At 34.7% G+C, this 26,090-nt stretch overlaps 1 protein-coding gene across 2 annotated transcripts in view; it reads right to left on the reverse strand.

Annotated features, from left to right (window-relative positions):
- Window positions 1-3,084: 3,084 nt before the first annotated feature.
- LOC144964733 (ras-related protein Ral-A-like) overlaps window positions 3,085-26,090 on the reverse strand; it is a 30,851-nt gene continuing 7,845 nt past the window's right edge. The window contains exons 2-6 of one of the 2 annotated variants that reach the window (XM_078899291.1): window positions 21,993-22,126; window positions 19,530-19,738; window positions 16,795-16,969; window positions 12,762-12,849; window positions 3,085-5,224 (exon numbers count right to left, since the gene is read on the reverse strand). In XM_078899291.1, coding sequence (XP_078755417.1) covers window positions 5,184-5,224; window positions 12,762-12,849; window positions 16,795-16,969; window positions 19,530-19,738; window positions 21,993-22,100 — 621 coding nt within the window. In that variant the 5' untranslated portion in view covers window positions 22,101-22,126 and the 3' untranslated portion in view covers window positions 3,085-5,183. Of the gene's footprint in view, window positions 5,225-8,070; window positions 12,850-16,069; window positions 16,217-16,794; window positions 16,970-19,529; window positions 19,739-21,992; window positions 22,127-26,090 lie in introns of those variants that run through there. The other variant, XM_078899290.1, reaches the window with a different exon arrangement.

Here is a 26,090-nt window from a genome sequence, read left to right on the forward strand (position 1 = left end):
GGATAGCAAAAGGTTCTAGAATTGCAATCAAAGCACCCAAGAGAAAGTAAGACAAAGGGGAACTGGGAACAAATAGGGATCAGATGTAGATTCCAAGAGCATACCACCAATGTACAGTGGACTCCGGATAAGACGATGCCCAGGGGAACCGAGAGAAAAATCGACTTATCCGAAAATCAACTTAACCGGAGCGTAACCAAATGAGCAAAAACACATGTGAACGAAGCAAACCAATCTAGAATAAGTAAAGCCCTTCATATCGCGCGGTCTCTTTAGTGGTCATCAGAGGCTCCTACCCCCAATAGCCCCAAAGAGGAATCAGAATACATAAAAATCGGAATTTGATATAAAAAAGCGGAATCAACTTACTGTTATTGACTATGACATGCTTTGCAACAGAAAATGTAAAAGACAATCCAAAAGTACTCAAATGATTAAAAATATAAAATTTGTAAAGATCAAATAATAATAGAGAACACACAGGTCCTGGCCGTCTGAGAGCAAAGCATTGAATGGATGGATTTAACCTTGTCAGGACCCTTCCCTCCCCCCCCCCCCCCCCCCACACACACACACCTAATCAAACAAACGGGCGTGCCGGTACTCACACACACACACGTACACATGGTTAAAATTAAATAGGGAAAGAAGCTGACCATACTCAATAATATTATTACCGATTTAGATTGAAGCCAACATATAATATTACCAAGGTCATTGACCTCACGAATTGGAGTCACAATAATAATAATAATACTTCGGTCAACCCCCCTCCCAAACATATAATATTATCCGACATCAGCAGCACACACTTTGAAGGGACTAATCAGACACACAAAATGTGTGTTGATTGACCATAGGAGATGCTGACGAAATAAGCCATAGTTCACTTTTTTTTTCACTAGAGATTCTTTTTTAAAAATTTTCCTGGATGGGAAAGGTGAAAAGGGGAATTTTTGCTTTGAATGTGAAATGTATACCAATTAAGTGAAATTATTCTGCGAAAAGCGGAAGGGTAGGAGCCTCTATGTCAAGGTCAAGCTTCTTGTAAATCGTCGAGACAGAAATAGCTGGCATGCCAATTTCCTATGCGATGATTTTCTGTCGCATGCCAAACTTTCCAAATGCATCGAATCTTCCTTTTCCGCGATAGGTTTTCCATTGTAGTTGTAGACTTGACTTGAATTCTTCTTGATAAAATTGATACTAATTAAGAGGGTCATTACATAACATGGAATGGATGGCCTGGGATTAGAACAAAAAAAAAAATCTTGAGCTTGAACAATGTAAAATTTGAGATGGAGAAATCAAAGTTATTCGATACTGCTTATGTACATTGAACAAGGAAGTCAGACAAAGCACCTACATCACATCGATGTGCGCCAATCGTTCGCGGATATTCTTACCCATTTAAAATTCTTACTGGTATCTTTTTTAACCAACGGAAATACTTGTTTATTTGTGATTTTATTGTAGTCATGAGTGATAAGAACATCGACTTAAGCGACATCGACTTATGCGGAGTTTTTTTTTTTTTTACTAATACTATATAGGAAGAAGGGGGAGGGACCAAGAAAAAAAAATCGACTTGGGTAAAAATCGACTTAGGCAACGTCGACGTATCCAGAGTGCACTGTACTTAGTTTGAGATCACCTTTAAGTCTTATCCGGACACAAGCACAAGATCCAACAAAGAGGAATACACCCAAAACTACTATACATTTGACTTTCCCTCCCAGCCAGGGCCAGGACAAAACCAAGTAAACTCATTCCAAGACAAAGACAGAAAGTACGTTGGAAAACAGATATAGGAGAATAGAAGACACGGTAAGTACCTCCCTGCCCACTATGGGAGGTCATCAACCCCACCCAGTTAAAAGAAATGCAAAAATAGTACACATAGTGGTGATTAATTGTTCATCTTTATTTGTAAAAAACAAAACAAAAACAAATTACACATGTATATTATACAGTAAATAAGTGTGACAGGCTAAATATGTTACAGAAGAACAGAATACTCGTAATAATAATAATAATAATAATAATAATAATAATAATAATAATAATAATAATAATAATAATAATAATAATAATAATAATAATAATAATAATAATAATAATAATAATAATAATAATAATAACAACAACAACAATAATATATTAATGAGGCAACAATAATAGAATAATATTGAAGTCATTTTTTAATCCATAAACTACAGAGCAAGCTATAAGCCCTACTCATCTTCATTATTCCTTGTGTCAGCTGTCCGACAGAAAATACAACACTCCATTTTAAATACACTGATGGACCGCTTATATCAGTTCTAAATTCATGGATTACAAGTCAAGGGGGAGGGTGGAAATGTTCGAGTTCAATCTTTAAAAAAGTAAGACTCAGTAATAGGAATAGCAAATTTTAATATCTAACCCCTAAAAGGTGAGATTGAATTTCTTACAAGCCATCACTTCTCAGAGTATCTAAATGGTTAGAATTAAATTTTACATTTTGTCACGAAGAGAGCAGCAAGTGGATGAAACATCCTAAATGCCCTCACTGTCTAGGCAAAAACTGTAAGACATGAAAACCTACCTGAAAGGGTCAAAGGAATAAAAGATGATGAAAAACTATAAAACTAGACCAAAAATAAAATAAGCCAACTGATATAGAAAACAATTACTTAGCTATTTCAGACTTGAAGACAAAATTATGGATGCTGCTGAATTTTATCTCAATCGATGATAATGAAATATGGTCCCCTTGCCAAAACAAACAAACATTCCGCTGAATTCAATTTTGCTGACATGCATATGTAAATACGTATAAAAAATCAATATGTATCCCTCAAATAAATGTGCTTAATTTTGTAAGACAAAATTATCATATAATATTATTAAAATCTGTTTACCGTCGCTATCCAACAGTCTTGACTTTTCTATTTGTGTGACATATAACTTGGATATAATGAAAGGAAATGAAATCTTGTCACCATAATTTTGAGGTTTCTATTGAGCATCAAGACACTGCATATAAGAACAATAAAGGCATCTGTGACGGTATCACACATGGAAAAAAACTGGTATTCATTTCTTTCTTTTGATTGAATACATCAAATTATAAATTTAAAAAAAAATTACTAAAATAAAACTATAACTAAGAGCAATACACTCAAATGTTTACATCATACATTCATTCGAAATAAAAATAATATAATATCAATACAGAACAGAGAAATGATTCACAAGTGAAAAAATAATATCATCTCTCAAAACTATGACTATACATTTCAGTTTCCCATGGACTCCAGTCAGGGTCAAGAAAAAATCATGTAATCTTATTCCATGACAAGGACAGAGAGCACAGCAAAGGTGACCTCCTTGCTAACCATGGAAGGTCAAAAGACTCCACCCAGATATTCTCTTTTGCCAAAACCTTTGAGAATGCCAGTGACTCTAATCACTACTCTTAATTAGAATATACTACACACAGACTGAACATCAATACCATTTTCGGGATACATATTGAATTTTCTATAAAAAATATATATAAATAAACTTTATTCACAGTTGTTTTATGAAACATCTATAATGACTTCAATCAAGTGTTAGAGAATAATATGTCATACACCGTTATAGTTATATACAACAGGAAGATTGCGAAACGTGTTAAGGAGTATTGAGGCAATTGCAATAAAGACGATACATCCAATATATAATTGATGGACAGATACAAAACACAACAAAAAGAGAAATTCCTGCCCTGAGAACATGAAAAAAATAACCTTGCATAATTTATGTGAAAGTTTATTTGTGTGTTATCAGGAGTGTAAAAGGTGCTTGACACACTTTGAAGTCATATGCGCCAGAGAATATAGATGGAATAATCAAAAGATACATCTTGGGTTGACATGCATGTACAAGTGCCCAAGGAACGGTAAGACAAGAAGTCTCATCAAATAGAAAAGAGAAAACATCAGAGAGAATTCGATCCATCATTCTAGTAAGAAAGCATACTTAAAGTCTTGCCCACCATCACAAAAAAGGAACACTCAAATGGTCACAAATCTGGATTAGAAACAATTGTTACAATCAGTTACACAATAACTAAAAAATAGTACGTTATAGAGAGATGAAACATTCATCTGACATGTCTCTCACCTTGGCCAGGTCGGGCAAAACCAAAGCAGTTTCATTCAAGACAAGGAAAGAATTCAGTGTGAAGGTCAAGAGATTTAATAGAGTCCCCTCCAGATAATTGCAACATCTTGGGATCAGATGAAAAAGTTGTCATTAACCAAAGTTGAGTTTCCATCTCATTGTCTTTTGCGATTTAGAGTTGATGATGTGCTGGAACTGTTTTCAACGCGGTCACTGTTTTTTAATAGCCTTGAAAACTGCCAAGTGTTTTGGCACATTCTGTCTGAGATGGTTTAGGAGATGAATTGAACTCATTGATGATTTGAAGATTTTTCTGTAACGTGATATCGTTCCTCTTGATAGGGGGAGCCATGGTTTCTCAGTCTTCGTGTTTCTTTTCCAAGCTGCGCTATCGTTGGTTGATGTCAGATAAAATGATGAGACACTGTTATCACCACCACTTGTAAGTTTTTATAGCAATTTTGATTTGACTACTAATCAGTTTCAAACCATATAAGGTAAATTCTAATCCGTTGTTATAAACATTGTTCTGTAGCATTAAAACCCTGCCCAACCTCAATTCTTCAATCTATCATGATTTCACCCATGATGAAATTCAATCATGAGATTTTGTGAATTTGCCACTTTTTGAGGTTGGAAATTTGTTGTAATTAACCAGGGGCTTTTTAAAAAGTTTTATATAGAATTAATTCAGTTTCTTGGGAAATGTTGCGATTAACCGAAAGTTGCGATTATCCGGAGTGGACTGTAATAAATATGGAAGTATCCGCAAGAAGGACCTCCCCAGTGAAGAAGGGTAAAATCAAGGGCTTACATTTAATTATTTACGAGTCGAAAAAAATGACATAGCAATGGCACAAATTAGATAACAGTAGAGCATCACCAGGTCAACAACAAGTTGGAACCAGTCGAATTAGTGATGATGCCCAGCTTTGCCCAGCGTGCAACAATGGCCTAATCATGACTCATCATCACTGTCCAGTCAAAAGCATTCTCATTCTCACATGGACGCCAACCACAGTGATTTACTACATCAGGGAGCAACAAGGTATTACCAGGCGGTCAGAATCTGAAAGATAGCAGCAATATCATAAACAGATAGAAAAAGTAATTGGATTTTCCTCTTGTGAAAAAGTTAAACCTCGCTATATCAACCTCCCCACATCTATGGCATCACCAACAACCTAGCTTATCGCCAATTTTATAAGCACAAACTATATCAAATGAGTAATACAACTTTTTGGTATAATGTCTACATGAAACAAAGAAAATACACCCTGGTCCCAGACATGGTGGTATAACGAGATTTTACTGTAATACAAAACATCGGAGCCTTTGATTTCTATATGTCTAAAAGATTCTGGCCTCAGCTTCAACGTTTTGCATCTATATAGGTACAAGGACATAAACAATCAAACAAGTCATATTTTAGAAATAAGTACAAAAGTAAAAATACAGAATTACTGAAGAAACCAAGCTTGATAACTATTTAGTCATTAATCAATAGAATGAAAACAAATAATAAGAGTAAAAACACAACCAAAGCAACAATTTTGGGGCATTACACTGTTATGGGGGCTGAAAGGGAAAGGGGGACAGGCACAATTAAACTATAGAATTGCAGGCAAAAATCTGTTTACCCTGTCTATCTCCCCCACCCTCTCAAACACCTCTAAAACAAAAAGAAAAAGAAAAAAACAAAACAGAACCATCAAAGGCTTGGTCTTATTGCTAAGATTAAAACATTGATGAAATACATATAAGTTTTCTGTAACAGAGGAACAAGCATTTATTGTTTCATTTAAACAAATCACATTTAGTGTGAAGTTGCACTAATGAGGTGCGTTGTGTCGGGTATAATGTGCTTATAAAATGTAGTGTATCACCACAAGAAATTTAGGACAACAAAATGCAGTGATAAATTGTGGCTGTTAAGCCAACGAAAAGTTTGGTTATCACCAATTGTACCCAACAAATGACCTTTCTCACTTTGTCTTAAGAAATTATATCACTAAAGCTCACATCACCGAGAAAAACAAAGAAGATGGGAAGTTTAAATTATCTCTATCTATATTGTATCCTTGAGGATTTTACAAAACATTTTGGCGCCAGTAAAAGGAAAGATGACAATAGTAATAATCAGAGAGAGAGAGAGAGAGAGAGAGAGAGAGAGAGAGAGAGAGGTAGATAGATAGATAGATAGATAGAGAGAGAGAGAGAGAGAGAGAGAGAGAGAGAGAGAGAGAGAGAGAGAGAGAGAGAGAGAGAGAGATTGTGATTGGAGAATAAAATGTAGGCTTCTTTGAAAGAGGGAAAAAAAGCAGTTACTGGCTCAGGAAAAAGAGATGTACTGGCATTGTTAAAAAAAAATTATAATTATGAAAGGCTACGCATGTCACAATGAGCAATATACCTGTGTAACGTATAAATATATATTTATTTTCACAGCCAAACTTGCTAACATACCATTAACTGACCCTGAGGAATTACGTATTGTGTGGCTGCAGCGCGACCACAACTTTCAGTCAGCCGAACTGCAAACACGCAATTTTATTTATTTTCGTGTTATACAGTATTAAAGGCAAATAAAATGTGTGTGTGTGTATATATATATATATATATATATGAAGAGTGGTTTTCCAAAACTCCCTAACTCTGTTTTTTCCCATTTTGAGATATTGACGATCATTTCCCTTTCATTTGGTCTATTATTTTATCATATTTAAACTTCAAATTCACACAAATCTAAGGAAATTCTTGTGCCATTTGATGCTTAAAATAAAATTTACATTTGAATTTATCACATGGATGAAAAATCTCAAAAAGTAGAAACACACACACATATATATATATATATATATATATATATATATATATATATATATATATATATATATATATATATATATATATATATATATATATATATATATATATATATATATATATATATATATATATATATATATATATATATATATATATATATATCAGGCCTGTAAATGGTTGGTGAAAAAATTGTCGGAACTTTTTGAACACGCGAAAATAGACACAACAGGACAAAAATATGGACAAAACACAGATATGACACGTCAATTGACTAGTCAAATCAGGTCACTTTCCCCTACTTATTTATAACGAGGTCCTTATTTTATGGTACCAAAAAAAAATCCCAATTTTTTGAGGGCCCAGGTCTGAGTTAGTTGTAAAATGAAAGGAAGAGAACAATTCCTACCCTTTTGAAGGATGTGTATCTCGTGCTTAACACAGCTGCGTATCTTCGTTCCTGTTTGTGTTTATTGTTTACGCTGATTCTTTCGTTTATTTGGATTAATTCTTATGGAAGAAGAAGAAGAAGAAGAAGAAGAAGAAGAAGAAGAAGAAGAAGAAGAAGAAGAAGAAGAAGAAGAAGAAGAAGAAGAAGAAGAGGAGGTGGTGCAGTGGTGTGAGAGCTTTCGAAGAATATATATTTCGAAGAAAAATAATTATTTCGCATTAATTTTATTCCGTCTCACATCCGGACGAACCTAAGAAATATAGAGACTGAGAAATAAGAACCGGAGATATGCATGTGTGACGGTAGCAAATAGAGAGAAACTTTCCGGTCCGGTTCGACAAACTTCTGTGCGTACGTTATTTACTGACTAGGCGTGTGTGTGAAGACGACTCGCGCGAACTTCACGACCCACTCTCGCTGGCTGTGGCACAGTAGCCAGGCAGTGAATACATCCACGGCTAATGGAGCGTATAGGTGGCATGATAATATCATAGTTGATGCGACAAATCAAACGTTTTTTTTGTTTTTTTTTCTTCTTATAAGTCGGCATTTGAAACGGAATAAAATCTATTTTTGTCGAGGAATGAAATAAAACTTTTATTTTCTTTTTTATTGGTTCTGTTCTTTGACGTTACGAATTTTATTTTTACTATTATTTTAAAAAAAAATATTAGCACTTAAGAGCAAAATCGTACTGTCGGAAATCCGACAATATACGGAAGATTTACAGGCCTGATATATATTATATATATATTCTTGGTGAGGTGAATTAATATAATTCAGCATCTAAATAAAGCAGTTTGAGTTTGCTGACAAAAAGGGCCAAATAAGGAGTCTCTCAGTCATTATGTGATTATAAATGGTCACTTGCCTTTTGAGGGTCTTGATAATGAGCGCTTTATATGATTAATTTTCTGAAGTTCTTTATAACGTTTGGACTAGTTTTCTTTCCAAAGATCCTATTCTTTTCATAGTTTTGGTTGTTTTCAATTATCTGCCAGGAATCACAAATAATCTGATTTTGAAAAAGGGGACTTTTGAAGTTAGTGAAAATTTATTTTCCCATTTGTGTTACCCACGCAAACACAACTGTGATGAATCTGCATTGCGCTAACTATATTTAATCTGAATTTCATGACAATTGGAAAAGCCACAGTGCACAATGTCTAAACTGCAAAGAGAACCCCTGTTTTCTGATTTGCTCCAAAAGGCTGACTAAAATTTGTTGGTCTTTTTTCTTTCTTTTACTTAAAAGTTTTTTTTTTTTAAATCATATAATTTTCTCTAAGGAAATGATAATTTATAGGTACTTGAACAATGCTCCATATTTTCCTTAGATTTCTGTTACTGACTGGTAGTCTTTTTTGAGTGATGTTTTCAATGGGTGGTTTGCGGGTGGATTATTATAATGTTGCAACTAAAAAGTGATAACCACCTTTGGTAATGCAATTGTTTATGTCAAACATAATTTCACAGGGCCAGGATTAAATCAAACATAACAACACAAAAAAAAAATTCAAATATTGCTGATTAAATCTTACAAATAGTAAATCACATCATCAAATATTTTTTGATTCATGAACTCTAAATCATCAACTTTTCAAAATTCAACAAAATGGATTTCTTCTACAATCAATTAAATATTTTTTTTAAAAAGTTGCTGATATGATGTGGTGGTGAAGAGATAACCAAAAATAATATTAATGAATGATCATGACGACAATTTTAAAGCAATTACCCTTCGAATCCATTTTGACACAGTGCCATCAATCTCAATATATAAACCTGGTATTATCATACATTTGCAGGGGTGGGGAATGATAACTGACCCCCCACCCCTTTATGAAAAAAAAAAAAAAAAACCCAACAAAAAACATATGTTGACTCCAGTAACTAAATTAGTTAAGTTGCTTGCTCAAGCTGTACATAAAGAGCTATTAAAACGAATGGAACGTCGTCATGACTTCCATTCCTGCATTAGGCCTGGACACCAACAAAGCAGGCATTATCATTACTAGATCCACCCATAAATTGCACACACACACAAATTCTTTGAGCAAAAGCAGCGGCAAAGAGCCTACAAGATATCAAATGATAACGAAAAGTCATTCCCAGCAAAATAACATAATCAATCACAGACACATCCATAAAGAATTAGATAATTATATAATGCATTCACACAAAGGCACATAGGTGAAAAATGACGAAAAAAAAATCAGATAAAATTAACAATAAAGAAGGAAAGCATATGGAAATAATGAGGTAAGCACCAACGCACTATCCAAGAGTAGATTTAGGGGATTTCCACAAGACTTTTAATATCATTATCTACATTGAATTAAAAAAAAACCCCCAACAAAATCTCCCTTATATATGTTGTCATAATTGACTCGACCAGAAACATACATTTAAAACAAATAACAGAATAGTATCCATACAAACATTATCTAATTCTCTTAGTAGGAAAATAAAAGTTGCGAGTTACCCCATCCTCCCCTTCCACTAAAATAAATCCCTGAATCTTGTCATGATCCGACCATTGACTCCAAAAACTCTAGACAAGAAACAAATGGACAAAAGTAAAGAGGAAAAATAAATTGACTAGATATAATTCACATTAAATCCTCCAGTATTTTTTGCGCACATCATGAAGTGAAATGGCCAGCTGTAACCCGCTGCCTCAATCTGGTATTGGTATGTCAGGCTGATCTAGACATCGAAAATTGAATTTCATGTGAAAATAATCTAAACTGCAATTATTTTTAACAAAATCTTTCATCCATCTTACAATGAAAAATTCCCATAGTTATTTTTCAAAATAATGTTCTTTCAAATGTGATAAACCGTCCACTTGGAAAGAAGCCACTTAATGAATTAGACAAAATATTTTGATAAATATTCCTGTATAAATTATCTATTCATGAGTTGAAATTGTATGAATCTAAACCTGGCCAAATTCAGATCCCCCCCCCCCCCCCCCCCCCCCCCCCTCCAAAGAAAAAAAATAAAAATAAAAAAAGCAAAAAAACTAACTCATCTCTTTAAAGGGATATAATTTGTGCAAGTGACAGGCCTTCACAACCTCAGCTACTTATTATGAGTTATTAACATTTTAAAGGTAGAATAAAATTTCCTTCAAACTATAATTTGTCACATCATCTATCTAGTTATAATAACAGTCAAAATGAGATGTAACAGAAATGTGACTCTAGCACCACTGATACAATTCTCTTGATGAAAACATTTAAAATCTAACATCAGGTTAGTGGTAAATTCAAACCTTGTATGTGACTGATGTGACAATGGTTAGCAATATAAATTAATGAATGACTCGACTACATGTTTCTTGGAATGAAACCATGAGGCAAGAACAAAATACACATCTGTAGTGAAGTAGTGTTTTGGGTGTCATCACCACAATCCAGAGAAGGTAAGGAAAAAAGAAACCCCCTTGAATCAAAGACAAACAAAATACACTCACCATACATCATGCTTAATTCATATTTGTCAACAAGGATCAGCGCAATAATCCTTGTCTATGTACTTCAACATAATTACATACAAAACACTTTTTTGTACAGAAAAATCTGATAATTTCAGCTGACTGTTAAAATTTAGTCCGATAAAAATACAGGACCAACAGTTATAAATGGCAATTAAAAGCAATGGTGTATTGCAAACCTGTGAAAGCAATACCATCCACAGCCCATGCACCACCAAATAAATTTTTTAAAAAATCAATGAAAACACCCCTGAGAAAAAAATTATCTCGCATCTCTTTTTCTTCTCCATAATATATAAATATTGAATAAGCACAACTGTGGATTCCTGTGGATGTATATTCAATATTTAACTAATTAACTTTATTTCCAGGTGTTATGATGATGAGAAAACTTGTGGTACATTTCTAAAGTTCTTAACATTGTCAAAATAATGCCAGAAGTAGGTTGTAGGTTCCATAAAACCGAACATACTAATTGAAAAGAACAAAAAATGATAGAAATATTAGAATTGTGATATCCTGACTATGATTCAGGAATATACCCTATATTTCTCATTCTTATCCTGACTATGAAATTTTACCCAAGACCCAAGTAAAGTGAAAACTGATTAGATCAAAAATGGCTGAACCAAAGGAAATTTAAAAAAAAATTAAAAAATTGAAAAATGACTCCGAAATTACGTTGAGAATTTTATCTAATTTATTGTAACAAATTAAAAACTATAGATAATCAATAAAGGCAAAACTCAATTCTAAGGCAAAACCAAGAAAAAGGTGTTTCCAAAAGGTTTTTCTAATATAATCAACTTTTGTAAACAAAATGCTCTTGACATTATAGACTGAAAATTTTTACTGGTTCAGGCTCATAATTTGTAATGACACATTTCAAATGTCGAGCATGACTTCATCACTCTAATTGAGGCAACTTAAAGATAAAAGAAAACTATAGTGCTTGTACATAGGAGAAATAAGCTAGAATTACTCCTGGTACTCACTAAGGTTAACCCAAAACATGTTTACTGCAAAATTTTGGTTTAACCAGTTTCTGCTGTATTGCTATTCTGTCGTACATCGGCTAAAAGCTGTCTTACATTTTGGTCTTTAACACCATATATCAATCAATTAAAATGATATATGAATGCTGTTTTAAATGGTAAAAATTGGTTAACTATATTGTTGGACTAGCATGACATTTTCCTCTTTATAAAATATTACTGTAACAATAATGAATAGATTTCATCCATAATTGCAAAGCGCTTTTCATTTTTAAAAAAATCAAATAGCTTCCCCTGGCACATAAAGCACTTCACACCATTCTTGAAAAATGTCAAAACAGAGAGCAAAGTTGATAAAGTAAAAAAGATTGTCATTCTCTATATCACTATTAAGTCAAAATTATTCTGCTATACCCTGACAAAATACCTTTTTTCATATTTTGGCCAGAATTTTTTTTTTACTTTCAGTACCTATGACATAAAGTGACACACAACTCGTAATAAACATTTTAAACCTCAGACTTAAAAGAAGTGTCAGTTTTAAGAATAACTGATAAGTTGAGGTTGCCTTAATTCATCAATATATGAAGTAAAAAAATTCTGAGCAACATGAAAAAAAGGTATTTTTGTCAGCGTAAGGCAGATTGAGAACACATAGCACATATAGCATAGAAATTACTAAAACAACAATAACTTATCAGCTCATCATGCATACACCTATAAATAATTACATATACGTTTTATGTGCTGGTATTACACCATATCATACACTGAAACAAAAACGTCTAGCTAATATTTGTCATTTATAAAATGATACACTTCTTTCTGCCACCTTCTTTTTTCTTTTTCTGTTTGCCGTTGCTTTGTCTGCTAGCTTCCATCTTACGAGACCGGATTTCCCTCATCAAATCATAAAACACCTGAGAACAAAATAAGAATGAAGGAAAATTAATCAAAACATTACACGGTAAAACAACAACAAAATCTAATGACTGAATTCATCAGCTTTCAAAAGTAAAAGTTTAAGCAATTAGAAATAGGCTGCTGTTAATATAAAAGTAGAGCTATTCAAAGTTTGACCCGCTTAGAGATTGTTCTTTTTCAAACTTTTCAAGTCAGAGCATGCTTTCTTATCATGTGAGCTAGGCAGAGTAAATCATTTTTCTTATATATCCATCAAATACTTTCAACCAAAAAATGAGTTCTATAATAAAAAAAAACCCCAAAAGATTACTTTGACTGATTCCATGCAGCCAAGAATCAGATTCATAGCTCAAGTAAGAAGAAAAGCGAAATTAAATCACATTTTGGTTACAATTTCTAATAATGATGATCCGCTTCCTGATATTTCAAAGTGATTGTACAGGAACAAGGAAGGGATAAAACAAACCATTGATTTTAACTCAAAATAGTCCAGTAAATCTTTTCTGCTTATTTTCCAAGTTTGTACTTTAGTTGAATGTCTCTTTAAACACCTACCGGTCATGAGAGCTCTAATTTCTCACATGCAGTCATCTGTCACATAATTAGTTTCTAATCTTTTAATTTGAAGATAGCTTTTTTATTTCTTAGTCATAAATCTTTAACAATGTATATATTTGCTTTTTTTGTTGTTGATAATATATAAGTTTATTTATTTCCATTGAGCAACTAATTTGCTAATGAGAGATGTCATAGTCGAGTCTTTCAAATCTATTTACCATTTCCAGAATGGTGTTTTACATTTTTTTTTTGTGTTATTAAAAATCAGCGAGGTCCAAAAACAAGCAAGGGAACAACTTTGATTATAGTTAAACTCCATATCAGTGATGTAAGATCTCACTACAGTATAAAGGCTTGATTCTAAAATATGAATATAAAAATATGCCTAGAAATATTTTTTTAAATGACCTGCGGGCATCTGCAACAACTGTTTCTTTCTATTACATGCAATTGCAAAAAATGTTTTTCTAATGGTATCTCAGATACTATCTGTCACAATACTTCCATAGCCTTCGATTATTATTAATTAATTGTTAAACAGGTTCTGACACATGTACAAAAAGGAGTGGCTAACAAATTGTTAGACAAACTTGTAAAGTTTTTATCCTTTATTATTATTATATTTTGACTGACTGAATCTAAGTAAAAGGCACTTTTTTTTCCAGTGAGAGTGACAGCCCAACTTGTGGTTTTATTGTTATAATCAGGTTATAATAGAAGACTATTTACTGAAACACCACGATACTGATAAATAAACCCATCAACTACAGCAGATTATCAAACATAGATATAAGCAATGGAATATTGCCCTAATACCTTGATATTTGACATATCATTTGAAATCTTGAATATATTCATGTAAATTCAAAGCTAATAGTTCAACAAACCATGAAGTTACATAGGGCACAATCAGTTAGACGGGATAATTGGGATTGAATTTTATGTGCAGGACAATGTTGGGGGATGGTAGTAACCATGTGAATGATAAACTTAACTTATTTTAATATCATTTAGAAACACACATCTTTTACATATTTAATGTCACTATTGCCTTGTACCAAGGTTCATTTTGTTCCAAGGTTTGCAATGTTGTCAAATTGCAAATGGCATTTAAAATTAGGCATGGAGTCTTTTAATCTTAACACAATTTCGATTGATTTTTTTCATTACACATACTGCATAAGTCCAAACTTCATCTGTTTATAAATTTCTGTAGTCCAAAGTTTTTAAACATTGAGGAAGACTTAAGCACTGATATCATAACTGCCAGTGGGAAATTTTTAAAATGGGAGGAAATTTACACAATATTAAAAAAACGTGACGTAACTGCCTCTAAATGGAAAATATTACACAAAAAAAAAATCTTTTAGGCAACTTAATATCAGAAAACTCATTCAGCTATACCACGGAAGGGTGCACGTAGTTTTTTTTAGAGGCATTAGTTGCTTGATGCAGGAATCACCATAATATCCAAAGATGAGGAGCCAATTTATTGGATTATTGAGCGCAGATTCGCAAATTAATGGACATTTGACAGTTATGGATATGTTGAGCGTCTCATCTTACTTAATAGTCTCAAAAACTTAGAATCTGAATGATTTTGTCGTGTAACTTTGGTCTGGGGTAATCCAGAAGTCTATCAAACGGCAGCATAAAATAAAATAAATGAGAGGGGACAATGTGTATATTTTAAAAATACATATGTAATCATGGCATGGCTTTGAAGTTATGAAAATACACCAAAACTCCTTTATGCCCTCTACATTAAAAAAAAAAGTACATCTTTTAAAAAAAAACAATATAGAAATAACAGGTAAAGGAAAACTATTTGAGTTTGAATCATTTAGACTCTTGCACGAGATGGGAAATTCAGTCAGATTTTGTATGTCATACATGAGGATTGGATTAAAGATGACACTTTAGCAACACCACTATAAATCATTCTCCTTTTTAACTTAAATTAACCCAAGTTTTTGCGAACATTTCTCGTGTCACTGGTTATGTTGCTTCTTTCAGCCTTTATCTGAACATATCCAAATAGACTTTGAACTAACCCAAGGAGTTGACTTTTTAAAATTTTCTGTACTTTTGTAAGGAATTTAAAGGTATTTTTAACTGTACAACACATTGCTTTTGAAAAAAAAAAAACTCAATGCCAGTCTTGATGTGAAGATCATAACATAATATTTACAAGGCCTCAATTTAGTGTAAAAAAAAAGAGGCAGAAGACCAGTTTTGACATAGTGCAAATTTAAAATAAAAAATCAATAATGTGTATGGTTTCATAAAAATTAGTATCAATACTATTTTGAACAATTTCTGTGCGCAAATAGAATTATGAAAAAAACGCAGATACCTTTTTCTTGTCACTTCAATTTCATAACCTAAAAAAACCCCACCCTGCATAATGCATTTTCGTGTCATTATAACATTGCCTTTCTTACTCACACCATGGCCCCACTGTCCAATGATGAATTCATGCTATGTCTTACTTGTAAATATATTACTCGTCATCAATATTGAAGTTACAGAGTGTGGGTAATAAATATAAAGCTTTTAAAATACACAAGTGAATGAAGGATCATGTTATTAAAAAAAAAGGAAAGGAAAGGATTGGGGTAGGATTGGTGGTCAGGGTTAGAGAACATAATAAATTACAGGCTGGAATCACAGAATAAGACATTTGCATCCAGTAGTTTTATCCGTAGCAGATTTTCCAGGAGCTGTGGCAGCCGATTGTGGGCGTGCTCGTTGTCTTGGAGACAGTTTATATTTGCTGATCAAACGCAACAATTCATAAAACACCTGTTGTTAGATGCATTTATGAAGAAATGATTCAGTATGGCAATGTATAAAAGTAAAAGTCATTCTCACACTGAGAGTCAGGTGAATAAACAAGACACAAGGTAAAAAATATTCATGGAAACCGTTTCAGATGGGGCAGACCTGCAAATTTGTATTGCTAGAAAAACAGGACTTGATCTTTAAAACAAAAAAAAAAGAAGTGATAAATTTTAACCTCCAAACCAGGATTCCCTCTTCCTTTCAAAAGCCTGAAGCTTTGTAAAACCTACAGACAAATATGGCTAAGAAAATGTCAGCCTCACCCACAACCAATTAAATAAAATTGAACAGTTCTTAACTTTGAGACTAACGAGATGGACCACACTAAAAAGCTCACAAATATGGTCCTAAAACACAAACGTCCAGACTGTTCAGAACGGCAAGATTAAAAAAAAAAGAATAGCACGAGACACAACATACAACAAGAAAAGCGTTGACGCTGTGCAAAAATTGAATTACAATCAGAAGAATAGAGTCTCTAAAGCCAAATCCAAGAAATAAAAGAGAGAATGTTGATGTGATACAAATGAAAGCCTTACTTTGTCAACATTTGCTCTTGTTTTAGCAGATGTCTCCACATATTCTACTTTCCATTCTTGAGCTCTTTTCGTTGCTTCTTCGACACTCACTTGCCTTTGCTCAGCAAGATCTGACATGTTACCCACAAGCAAAAAAGGAATGTTTTCATCATTTTTCACTCGCAATATTTGTTCCCTGTGATGCAAGAAAAAGAAGAGAAACCATATAAAACTGTTAATGCTAATCACACAATTATTTCATTAATATCAAACTAAAGATTAGTGATGATGGAGACAAAAAATGAAAAAGGAGGAAAATTTTAAACAATTGCCTCTATGCCTCATTCTACTCCTCTTCTGACTCCAAAATTGTGGATTTCCTTAGCTCTGCAGAAAACCACCAGCATTGAAAAATAGAATGTCTTAGAATGTCTCTTACTAAAACAATGTGGAAATGAAAAAACATTGAGACGTAAATGTGAAATATAGATAAATCAGTATGATAATTGCAGAAAAGATATGAATTTTAAGGGAAAAAAACCAGTTTCAACCAAAGATTAAAGATTGAAGCTGCTGTTACAAAAGAAAGAAAAACAAAACAACCAACAAACATAAACAGGCTGTTGGATAGCGAATATCCACTTCAAGTGTTTTCCAACAGCAACCGCAACCATGACGAAAGGATCAGATATAACACCTATTCAGCACAATTATAATTTATATTTTTCAACTGAGACAATGGTTAAAAAATTTTTTTTTAATCTAAATAAAATATCCCTTTATCTAAAGGGTATATCTTCATTAAAAAAAAACAAAAAAAAAACATCAAGCATCAAAAGTGAGCAATAAGGGATAAATTTCTTGCTAAATTATAAAACAAGATGACAGCTGGACTCAAACCAGGGACCCTTTGATATAAGTGTTATTTTCTATCCAACTATCTCACAGACGTTAACCCCTCTGTTACGACTAGAAATACATTTTAAACTTGGAGTATGGCGAAAAAATATGAGTTAGAGCCTTTCCAAGGACTCAATATTCCAACAATCAACCCAATTCTGACTCAGGACCTCCGGACCACAGACCTTGTGTAACACTAGACCACAAAACCAATAAAAATCACAATTTAAAATGCCTTGGGCCAGAAATTGTACTGTTTTTGCTCAATTTAGAATCATCTGCATTGGTAACTAATCAGGGCACCAAGAATGATGCAATTTTAGTTTGTGTTATGGTCTAAGAGAGATAATTCTAATATTATATCATCCCCTAAAGTAATTTCAAGTTCCTCGACTTTTGGCCACGTGCCAAACCCACGGACCTTGGTTTGTGTGAATTTTAGTTCAGTCCCTGCTTGAGTCATGCGAGTGTGAGGTTGTGTGTGGAAATGGAGATGGTCGACTGGTTGATGTAGTTTGGAAATGTAACCATGTGTTTTTAAGTATGTTGTCTGGTAGTGTAAGTGTTTTTCGTAATAAGTGTTCAATTGTTTTAAACATTTAGTCATTCTTTTTGTTTAACTTGATATCATGTTCGTCTTATCTACTGCATATTCCTTGGATGCACTCATACGGAAGTTGTACCATCAAGCCGATTCACCTTCTGTCTATCTTTATTACTCTTCTTCTCTCTATCTTGGTTCATATTTGTGAACTCATATTTGTGAGTTGTGAGCCTTGAGCCTTTTGTTTGTGGGTTCTTCTATTATGTTAAGGGCTGCATTTGTCTGCTGTCTTATGACAAAGCAGTAATCTTGAACCCCAATATAAATAACCTACCCCCAATAGCCCCAAAGAGGAATCATAGTACATAAAAAGCGGAATTTGAGACCAAAAAGCGGAATAAACTTACTAATATTAACTACGACATGATTTGCTGCAGATAATGTAATAGACAATCCAAAGTCCTCAAATGATATACTATAAAATGTCTACAAAACTGCAAATTGTTTAAAGACTAAAAAGGGGGTCAAATAATAAGAGGACACAGGCCCTGGCAGTCTCAGAGCAAATCATTAAATGGTTGGATTTAACCTTGTCAGGACCTTCCCCACCCCCTCCCAACACACACCTAATCAAATAAATGCGCATGCACACACACACACACACACACACACACACACACACACACACACACACACACATACATACATACGCACAAATACACAGCGCTAAAATTAAATAGGGAAAGAAGCCTACTCAATAATACCACTGATTGGAGCCAACATATAATATTACTAGGTCATTTACCTCACATTGTGGAGCCAACAATAATAATAATACTTCAGTCATTGACTCCTCCCACCCCCTCCCTAAAATATAATATTATCTGACATCAACTGCACAGACTATGAAGGAAATACTCAGACACACAAAATGTGAGTTGATTGACCATAGAGGATGATGACGAAATAAACCATAGCTAACATTTTAAAATTATTTTTCTTGATTGAAAAACGGAATTTTTGCCTTGAAAGCGGAATCGCGGAATGTAGACCAATTAAGAGGAATGATTCCGCGAAAAGCGGAAGGGTAGGAGCCTCTGGTAACAGCTTGATGCATTTGATTTCAAGAGATGAGTAACAACAAAGTGACAAAAGCTGGAGTCTTATTGCAGTACAATTGGTGAAAAGAATAAGATATGATGTAAGGTAAATGAAATTGACAACAACTTTAATCAATTTTTTCCCCCATCAAATAAGTTTCCTACATCTTGAAAAAGAAAAAAACAGAAACTTAAAAAAATATTACTTATACCTGAAGTCTTGAGTAGCCTGAAAAGATTCTTGCTCTTTTATTGAAAACACACAAAGAAATCCTTCTCCACTACGGAAATAATTATCTCTTATCGCTGCATAGTCTTCTTGCCCTGCTGTGTCTAGGATATCAATTTGAACCTCCTCCCCATCCAGCACAACTTTTTTCCGATAGGAATCTGCTTTGGTAGGCTCGTAGTCCTCAACAAACTGAAAGAGATTATATTAGCCTTTCAAAATCACAGTCACACATCATAATGCATCGGTATTGGATATAGTGTAACTGGCAAAACATTGCCTTCTATATTTATTTTAAAATGAAATTTAAAGACCCTTTATCTTATTTAATGATCTCAGAAGTGTTAAGTCAAGATTCTTTTCCTAATAAATTGGCCAATATACAAATAAAAAAATATGTATAAAGATCAGGATATTAAGGGAAAAAAGGGAGTATGCAGGCATTATAAAACATGTTCACTAGAATAATAAATATTGTGTCAGATTGTATCATTCACTTGCAAACTCTTGTTACGGAAGAGAGGGATTGAAGCTGTGACATAAGGCTGTTTTGAAATGATCAACAATTTTTTTTTACCCTGATAAGCCGTTTCTGACCATCTTTAGGTACCAGTCTCTCAGTTTTTAAAATATTTATCACTATTCAAGTAGAGAAATGCTTGAAAACCAGATTATCTCCATAATACATTGAAAATGAAGAACTTGATATTGGCATTTTGCGTTGAATGTTACAAAAATGACCTATGTCATTCAATTGTCCAAAATGAGACAAGGCCCCTGTGAAGACAAACAGGGCAGTTCATCTTCCATAGTTGAAAGAGGTAGATGTCCTCGTCATATTCAGGTCTCGGCTTAGCTCCTCACATGTGACCTGGTAAGAACTAGCACAGTAAGACCAAAACCAGACAGTGCAATAATTCTGCTTTGTTGAGTATAGAAAATCAGGAAAAATGTTTCTCATAGGATCTGTTTTGGAACCATGGCATCAACATTTGTGTGATTCACCAGACACCGACTCCCTGAGATTAAATATGCTAAAATTCTGTTCTGACCTAAAAGAATGCCACCATTTCAGTATAGTATCATGTTGTAATAGTAATATGAATATTAAAGTTGAAAAGCCAGTACCTCCCAGCAGACCTGAATTAGCTATGGGCATTGCTTGATCACAACCTAACCCAGTGATGATAATGGCAATTTGTCAAAAAGGAGGAAAATGTATTGGTCCATCGATCAAACTCAAAACAAAATCACAACATAAAATATCACTGTTTCAAATATTATATTACTACATCTATATATATTCTAAATAGTAGAGATATAACTTACTTTATGTAATTTTTAAAAGAATTGTCCTTTGCTTAAAATGATTTTTTTTAAAATTCCTTCTATTCACAAGATTTTAAATTAATTTTTGGTCAAAAGGCTTGACAGTATTTGTTTTTACTTGTTTTATATTTGTTACTGTAGCCCGGTGGTTACGGATCTTACGAATAAAACTTGAGTATCTTTAATAAATTAATATTGTTAAACATTGTAAAAACAAAGGTAAAAAGACTAAACTAAGTTGAGCACATCTTATCATTGTAACAGATTAATATCATCTCTCTATAACCAGATAAAGTTTATAAAGTTAACATGAAGATTGATAGAGGAATGGCTGAGAGAGATATATGGATAAGGTAAAGATAGAAAGAGAAAGAAGGAGAGAGAGAGAGAGAGAGAGAGAGAGAGAGAGAGAGAGAGAGAGAGAGAGAGAGAGAGAGAGAGAGAGAGAGAGAGAGAAGAGAAGAAGAGTGAGAGAGAGAAAAAGAAAGAGAGAAAGAGGAGAGAGAGAGAGAGAGAGAGAGAGAGAGAGAGAGAGAGAAGAGAGAGAGAGAGAGAGAGAAGAGAGAGAAAGAGAGAAAGAGAGAGAGAAAGAGAGAGAGACAGAGAGAGAAAGTTTAATTGATGGAGCTTTTTTTCTAATTAGGGGGAAGGTATTAAAATTATCTTTTTAAATGGAATATAATTGTACCACCACTCTTGACCTACTTACATATGAAATCTAGACTCATTCACCCCTCTCCCCTTTCTCTTTGACATCCAATTTGTCTAGACTGATGCCATAAGAATGGGAGTGTACAAAAATTCATGCAACTGAGCACAGGTGTCAAAATATGACACAAGACATGATGTTTATATTTTCACGGATCCACCACTGACCTGAACTTTTATCAGAGGAAAATGTTTGACACTGCAAAATCTCTGAGAAAATCCCAAAAACCCAGAATTCCGTGGATCCACGGAAGATTATAATCACTGCTGACCCTAAGATGATACAGATCTGCCTTTTACTGGCCTCCCTAAACTGAAAAATCTTATTTCCTGTAGCCTATACTCAATGAATAGTTGCAGTCTTATTAAAGTGACACATCAGAAAGTTTTAAAATGTAATCATGTATACCTCATCATACATAAACTGTAAAGTTAGAGCAGATTTCCCGACACCACCACTGCCAACCATGATAACTTTATGGATGACAGTAGGCTGTGCAGCTTTTGCCTTGGACATATTGCCTTGAGCTCTTAACTGTCAACCTGTAATAATACAAATGATTAATGATTAAAATTTAAAAATAAATAAAAAGTTTATGTAATTCTTGGCAAGTAGCATATATGATCATATGATTACATTTGTCTCTGGCCATTCTACCAACATCTTAATGAGAACGACTGGACAGACATATTAGACAAAGGATCATCAATCGATGCAATCTGCCCAGACTTTGCTAAGGCATTATCATTTGCTAAGACTCTATCCCACATTTAAAGAAGCTGGAAACATATGGCATTCATGGGAATACTCTAAGCTGAGTTTGAAATTTTCTTTTAGACAGAAAACAGAGCGTTAGTGTACAAAGCACAGTATCTGATAGGGCAGAAGTGGTCAGTGGGTTACCACAAGGTAGCGTCCTTGGACCAGTCATTAATGATTTACCCAGTGTCCTATCTAGCTCATCCAGGTGTTTAATGTACGCTGAAGACTAGTGCGGGGCGGTCCTTGGCAAGCTTAAGGACCACGGTCCTACGGTCCTTGGGAAATGAAGACCGCAAGGACCGGTCCTTTTCGACATTGAACATTCCTGAGAGACTGTTGGAAATTCGAACCGGTTTGACCTTTGAGAGCGTGGGATCGTTCATTCTTGAACCGTTAAAGACCGCTACACGATGAAAACCGTGGCCTACAGGAGTAAAACACACGGAGTAGTCACACTCATTTCAAATTGTAACCTAATTAGAGAAGAGGGGTGATGCCTTCTTTATTTGCTCACCGTACTTCATTGTTACTTCGATAATTTAATAAAATTTGAAATTTATCCCCATTAACGGAGATAATGGCATCGCCCAAGGCGTTGATCGAGTTGTTCGTGGCGTTGATACACACACGCAACTCCTACCCCCCCCCCCCCCCACACACACACACATTAGAGGGCAGCGAGCATTGAAGAGTAAGAGAGAGAAGTGAAGTTATAATAAGAGGGGGTGGATGAGGTGATAAGAGGGGTCGATGGTGACTTTTCACCAGATCTAACAAACTCAGCTACCCATTCATTGCTGAGTAGACAGGGATTCAGAAAAAAATCGACTGCACCCGGGATCGATCTCTGGCCCTTTGCGTATAAAGAGAGTGCTCTATCAACTGAGCTATCGGGGTCCCCAAATATTCTATTGGACTTTTTTAAAAATTCAGACGTTATAACTGGGTTTTTTGGAAGGAAGAAACTAATGAAACTCATATTATTTGATTAGTAAAAACACCAAACGAAATTTTAATATTATTGTATTATTTTAAATGACAACACTGCGATAGAAAGGAGTGGTGACAAGAGATGGACAAAAGAAAACAAAAAATCGGATTTGCTACTTGCTAGGTTCGACACACACACACACACACACAAACACACACATCTTTTGTAGTCACATACATTTCAAACAATAACCCATTAGAGAAGAGGGGTCATGCCTTCACCATAGATCATTGTCATTGCGATCATTATGGTGTAGTAAATTTTGAAATTTACCCCGTATAATGGAATCGTCCAAGGCGTGCGCCTCCTGTTCCCCCCATCTCACACACGAAAGGGCGGTTTGCGGAGTGGAGGTTGGTGGTCGTCTGCCTGTATGGTCGTCTGTGTCGTTTAGTGTATGGCAAAGGGGGGTGGGTGCGATTAATTAAGTGGGATGGGTGGTGATTGGTGGAAGATAGGCAACCGAAGCAACGAATCGCTGGGGAAGTAGTAGGCTATGGCGCGAGACCGTAGGACCGTGGTCCTTGCAAGGACCGCCCCGCACTAGTTGAAAGGTGATAAGAAGTGAGGACCGGCGCCGGTCTTCCCCTCTGGGACCGGTCTTTGGTTCACAGCTAAAAGACCGTCGGACCGCGGTCCAGACCGGTCTTCAGCGCGGCACTACTGAAGACACCAAGGTACGGTATACAGTAAAGTGAACAAATTAAGCGATAAGGACAGTCTGCAGAAAGATAATTCACAAGTTGCTTGGGCAGATCAATGCAACTAAGGTTTAATGCTGGGAAAGGCATCGTACTACACCTAGGAAAGAAAAACTGTCAGCTTAATTATGAAATGAGAAATCACCACTGTAACAACACGACAGCTCTCGGTGAATCTAAATTTGAAAAAGACCTAGGGGTTAATGTTGACACTGAACTTCATTTTTCAAAGCACATTGAGATCCAAGTAACTAAGGCCAATAGAATCTTTAGACTCATTAGAAAGTCCTTTACATTTCTCAATTTGGAGTCCATGAGAATACTTTTTAATGCCCTAGATCGGCCTCACCTGGAATTTAGCAACTCAGTATGGTCACCCAAATATGAAAAGGACAAGAAGTTGTTAGAAGGTGTGCTCCGCAGAGCAACAAAGATAATACCGGGTGTAAAAGATAAAGGCTATGAAGAACGACTGAAAATGATTGGAATTCACAGTATGGCTTATATAGATGTATCAGAGGTGACATGATAGAAAGAGTATGCTAAGCTCAGAAACCAAGTGAAATGGGAAGTAAGAAAAGCTAAAAGAGCCTTTGAAAAACAATTAGCCTTTAAATCAAAGCATAACCCAAAGCCATTTTACAAATATGCAAACTCTAAACTAAAATCTAAGAGTGGTATAGTAGACCTTGAAAGGAACGATGGTTCCACAACTAGCAGTGACTTTTTTGTTAAAGTATTCACTAGAGAAGAGCTCTCAAACTTTCCTGACTTTGAACGGAGTGGCATGATGAGTTTCTTGAAGACACCATTATCACTGAAAAGCAGGTCCTAGAAAAGCTAAAAAAGATAAACCCCTCTAAAGCAATGGGGCCAGACAAGATCCACTCTAAATTACTGAGAGAGGCATGTAATGAACTTTCCAAGCCCTTGACATTACTCTTTAATAAGTCACTTGTTGAACAGACACTCCCAATCGAATGGAAAAATGCTCAAGTATGTCCTATTTACAAGAAAGGTAAAAAATCGGACCCATCAAATTACAGACCAGTAAGCTTGACCTCAGTAATCTGCAAGCAAATGGAATCTTGTCTTAGAGAAGCCATAATGAACTTTATGAACCCCTTTTTGTCACATAACCAGCATCAGTTTCTTAGTGGACGCTCTTGCACTACACAACTCCTTGATTGTATTGGAGAATGGACTCAAATGCTTGACAATGGTATGCCGGTTGATGCCATCTACCTAGGTTTTGCAAAATGTTATGATTCTGTCCCTCACCAACACCTACTTTATAAGCTTGATCAATATGGAATTAGTGGCAGTGTGTTGGGATGGTTGCAAGATTTTCTGCTAAACCGCAAACAGCAAGTAGTGATCAATGGCGAAGCATCTGGGATCTGATTCTTGGACCGAGACTATGGTAGTCTCAGACTATAGCAAAGTCTGAGACTTTGTAGTCCAAGATTTTGGGCAGTCCGAGACTACGGAAAGTAACCTATTCATGGAGTCAGACTTCATCCCTGACTATCAAGTCTCTGACTACGCTAGCGAAGTCTCAGACTACAGAGGTCAATCTATTTTTAACTGAGGATTCCTCGGAAACGTATCGCAAAACGTCATAGAAATGTGTTACTTTTCCAGCTGCGCATGCGTCATACGAAGTAACACAGAAATCATATCTATTTCTTCTTCGTGTTTGTTTTGATCGTTTTATTTTATTTTTATTTTGGCCCCACAAATAAAAATAGTGTGAGACAAGTTCAGGAGTGTAAAAATTGTTTGAGAATGTGTGTGTGTGTGTAATGTTTTTAGTAAATATAAGTAACGATGGCACTTATCCACTGTGTAGCGTTGTTCTAAATAGAGAGCGGTGGCGCTGCCTGAAGCATGGGGTCCCTAAAATACTAACGAATGAATAATGGAGAGGAATCGGTGGGAACAATACGGACAATGGGCGTTTCGGGTACAAACCCTTCGTCGGCAAAACAAAAAACAAAAATGAAATGCAGTATAAATAGGATCGTCTGTACTCAACGATGGTTGGAGTGT

The sequence above is a fragment of the Berghia stephanieae genome, chromosome 2, assembly GCF_034508935.2.
Source record: "Berghia stephanieae isolate SIO BIC M18660-M18661 chromosome 2, UCSD_Bste_1.3, whole genome shotgun sequence".
NCBI classification, from domain to species: domain Eukaryota; kingdom Metazoa; phylum Mollusca; class Gastropoda; order Nudibranchia; family Aeolidiidae; genus Berghia; species Berghia stephanieae.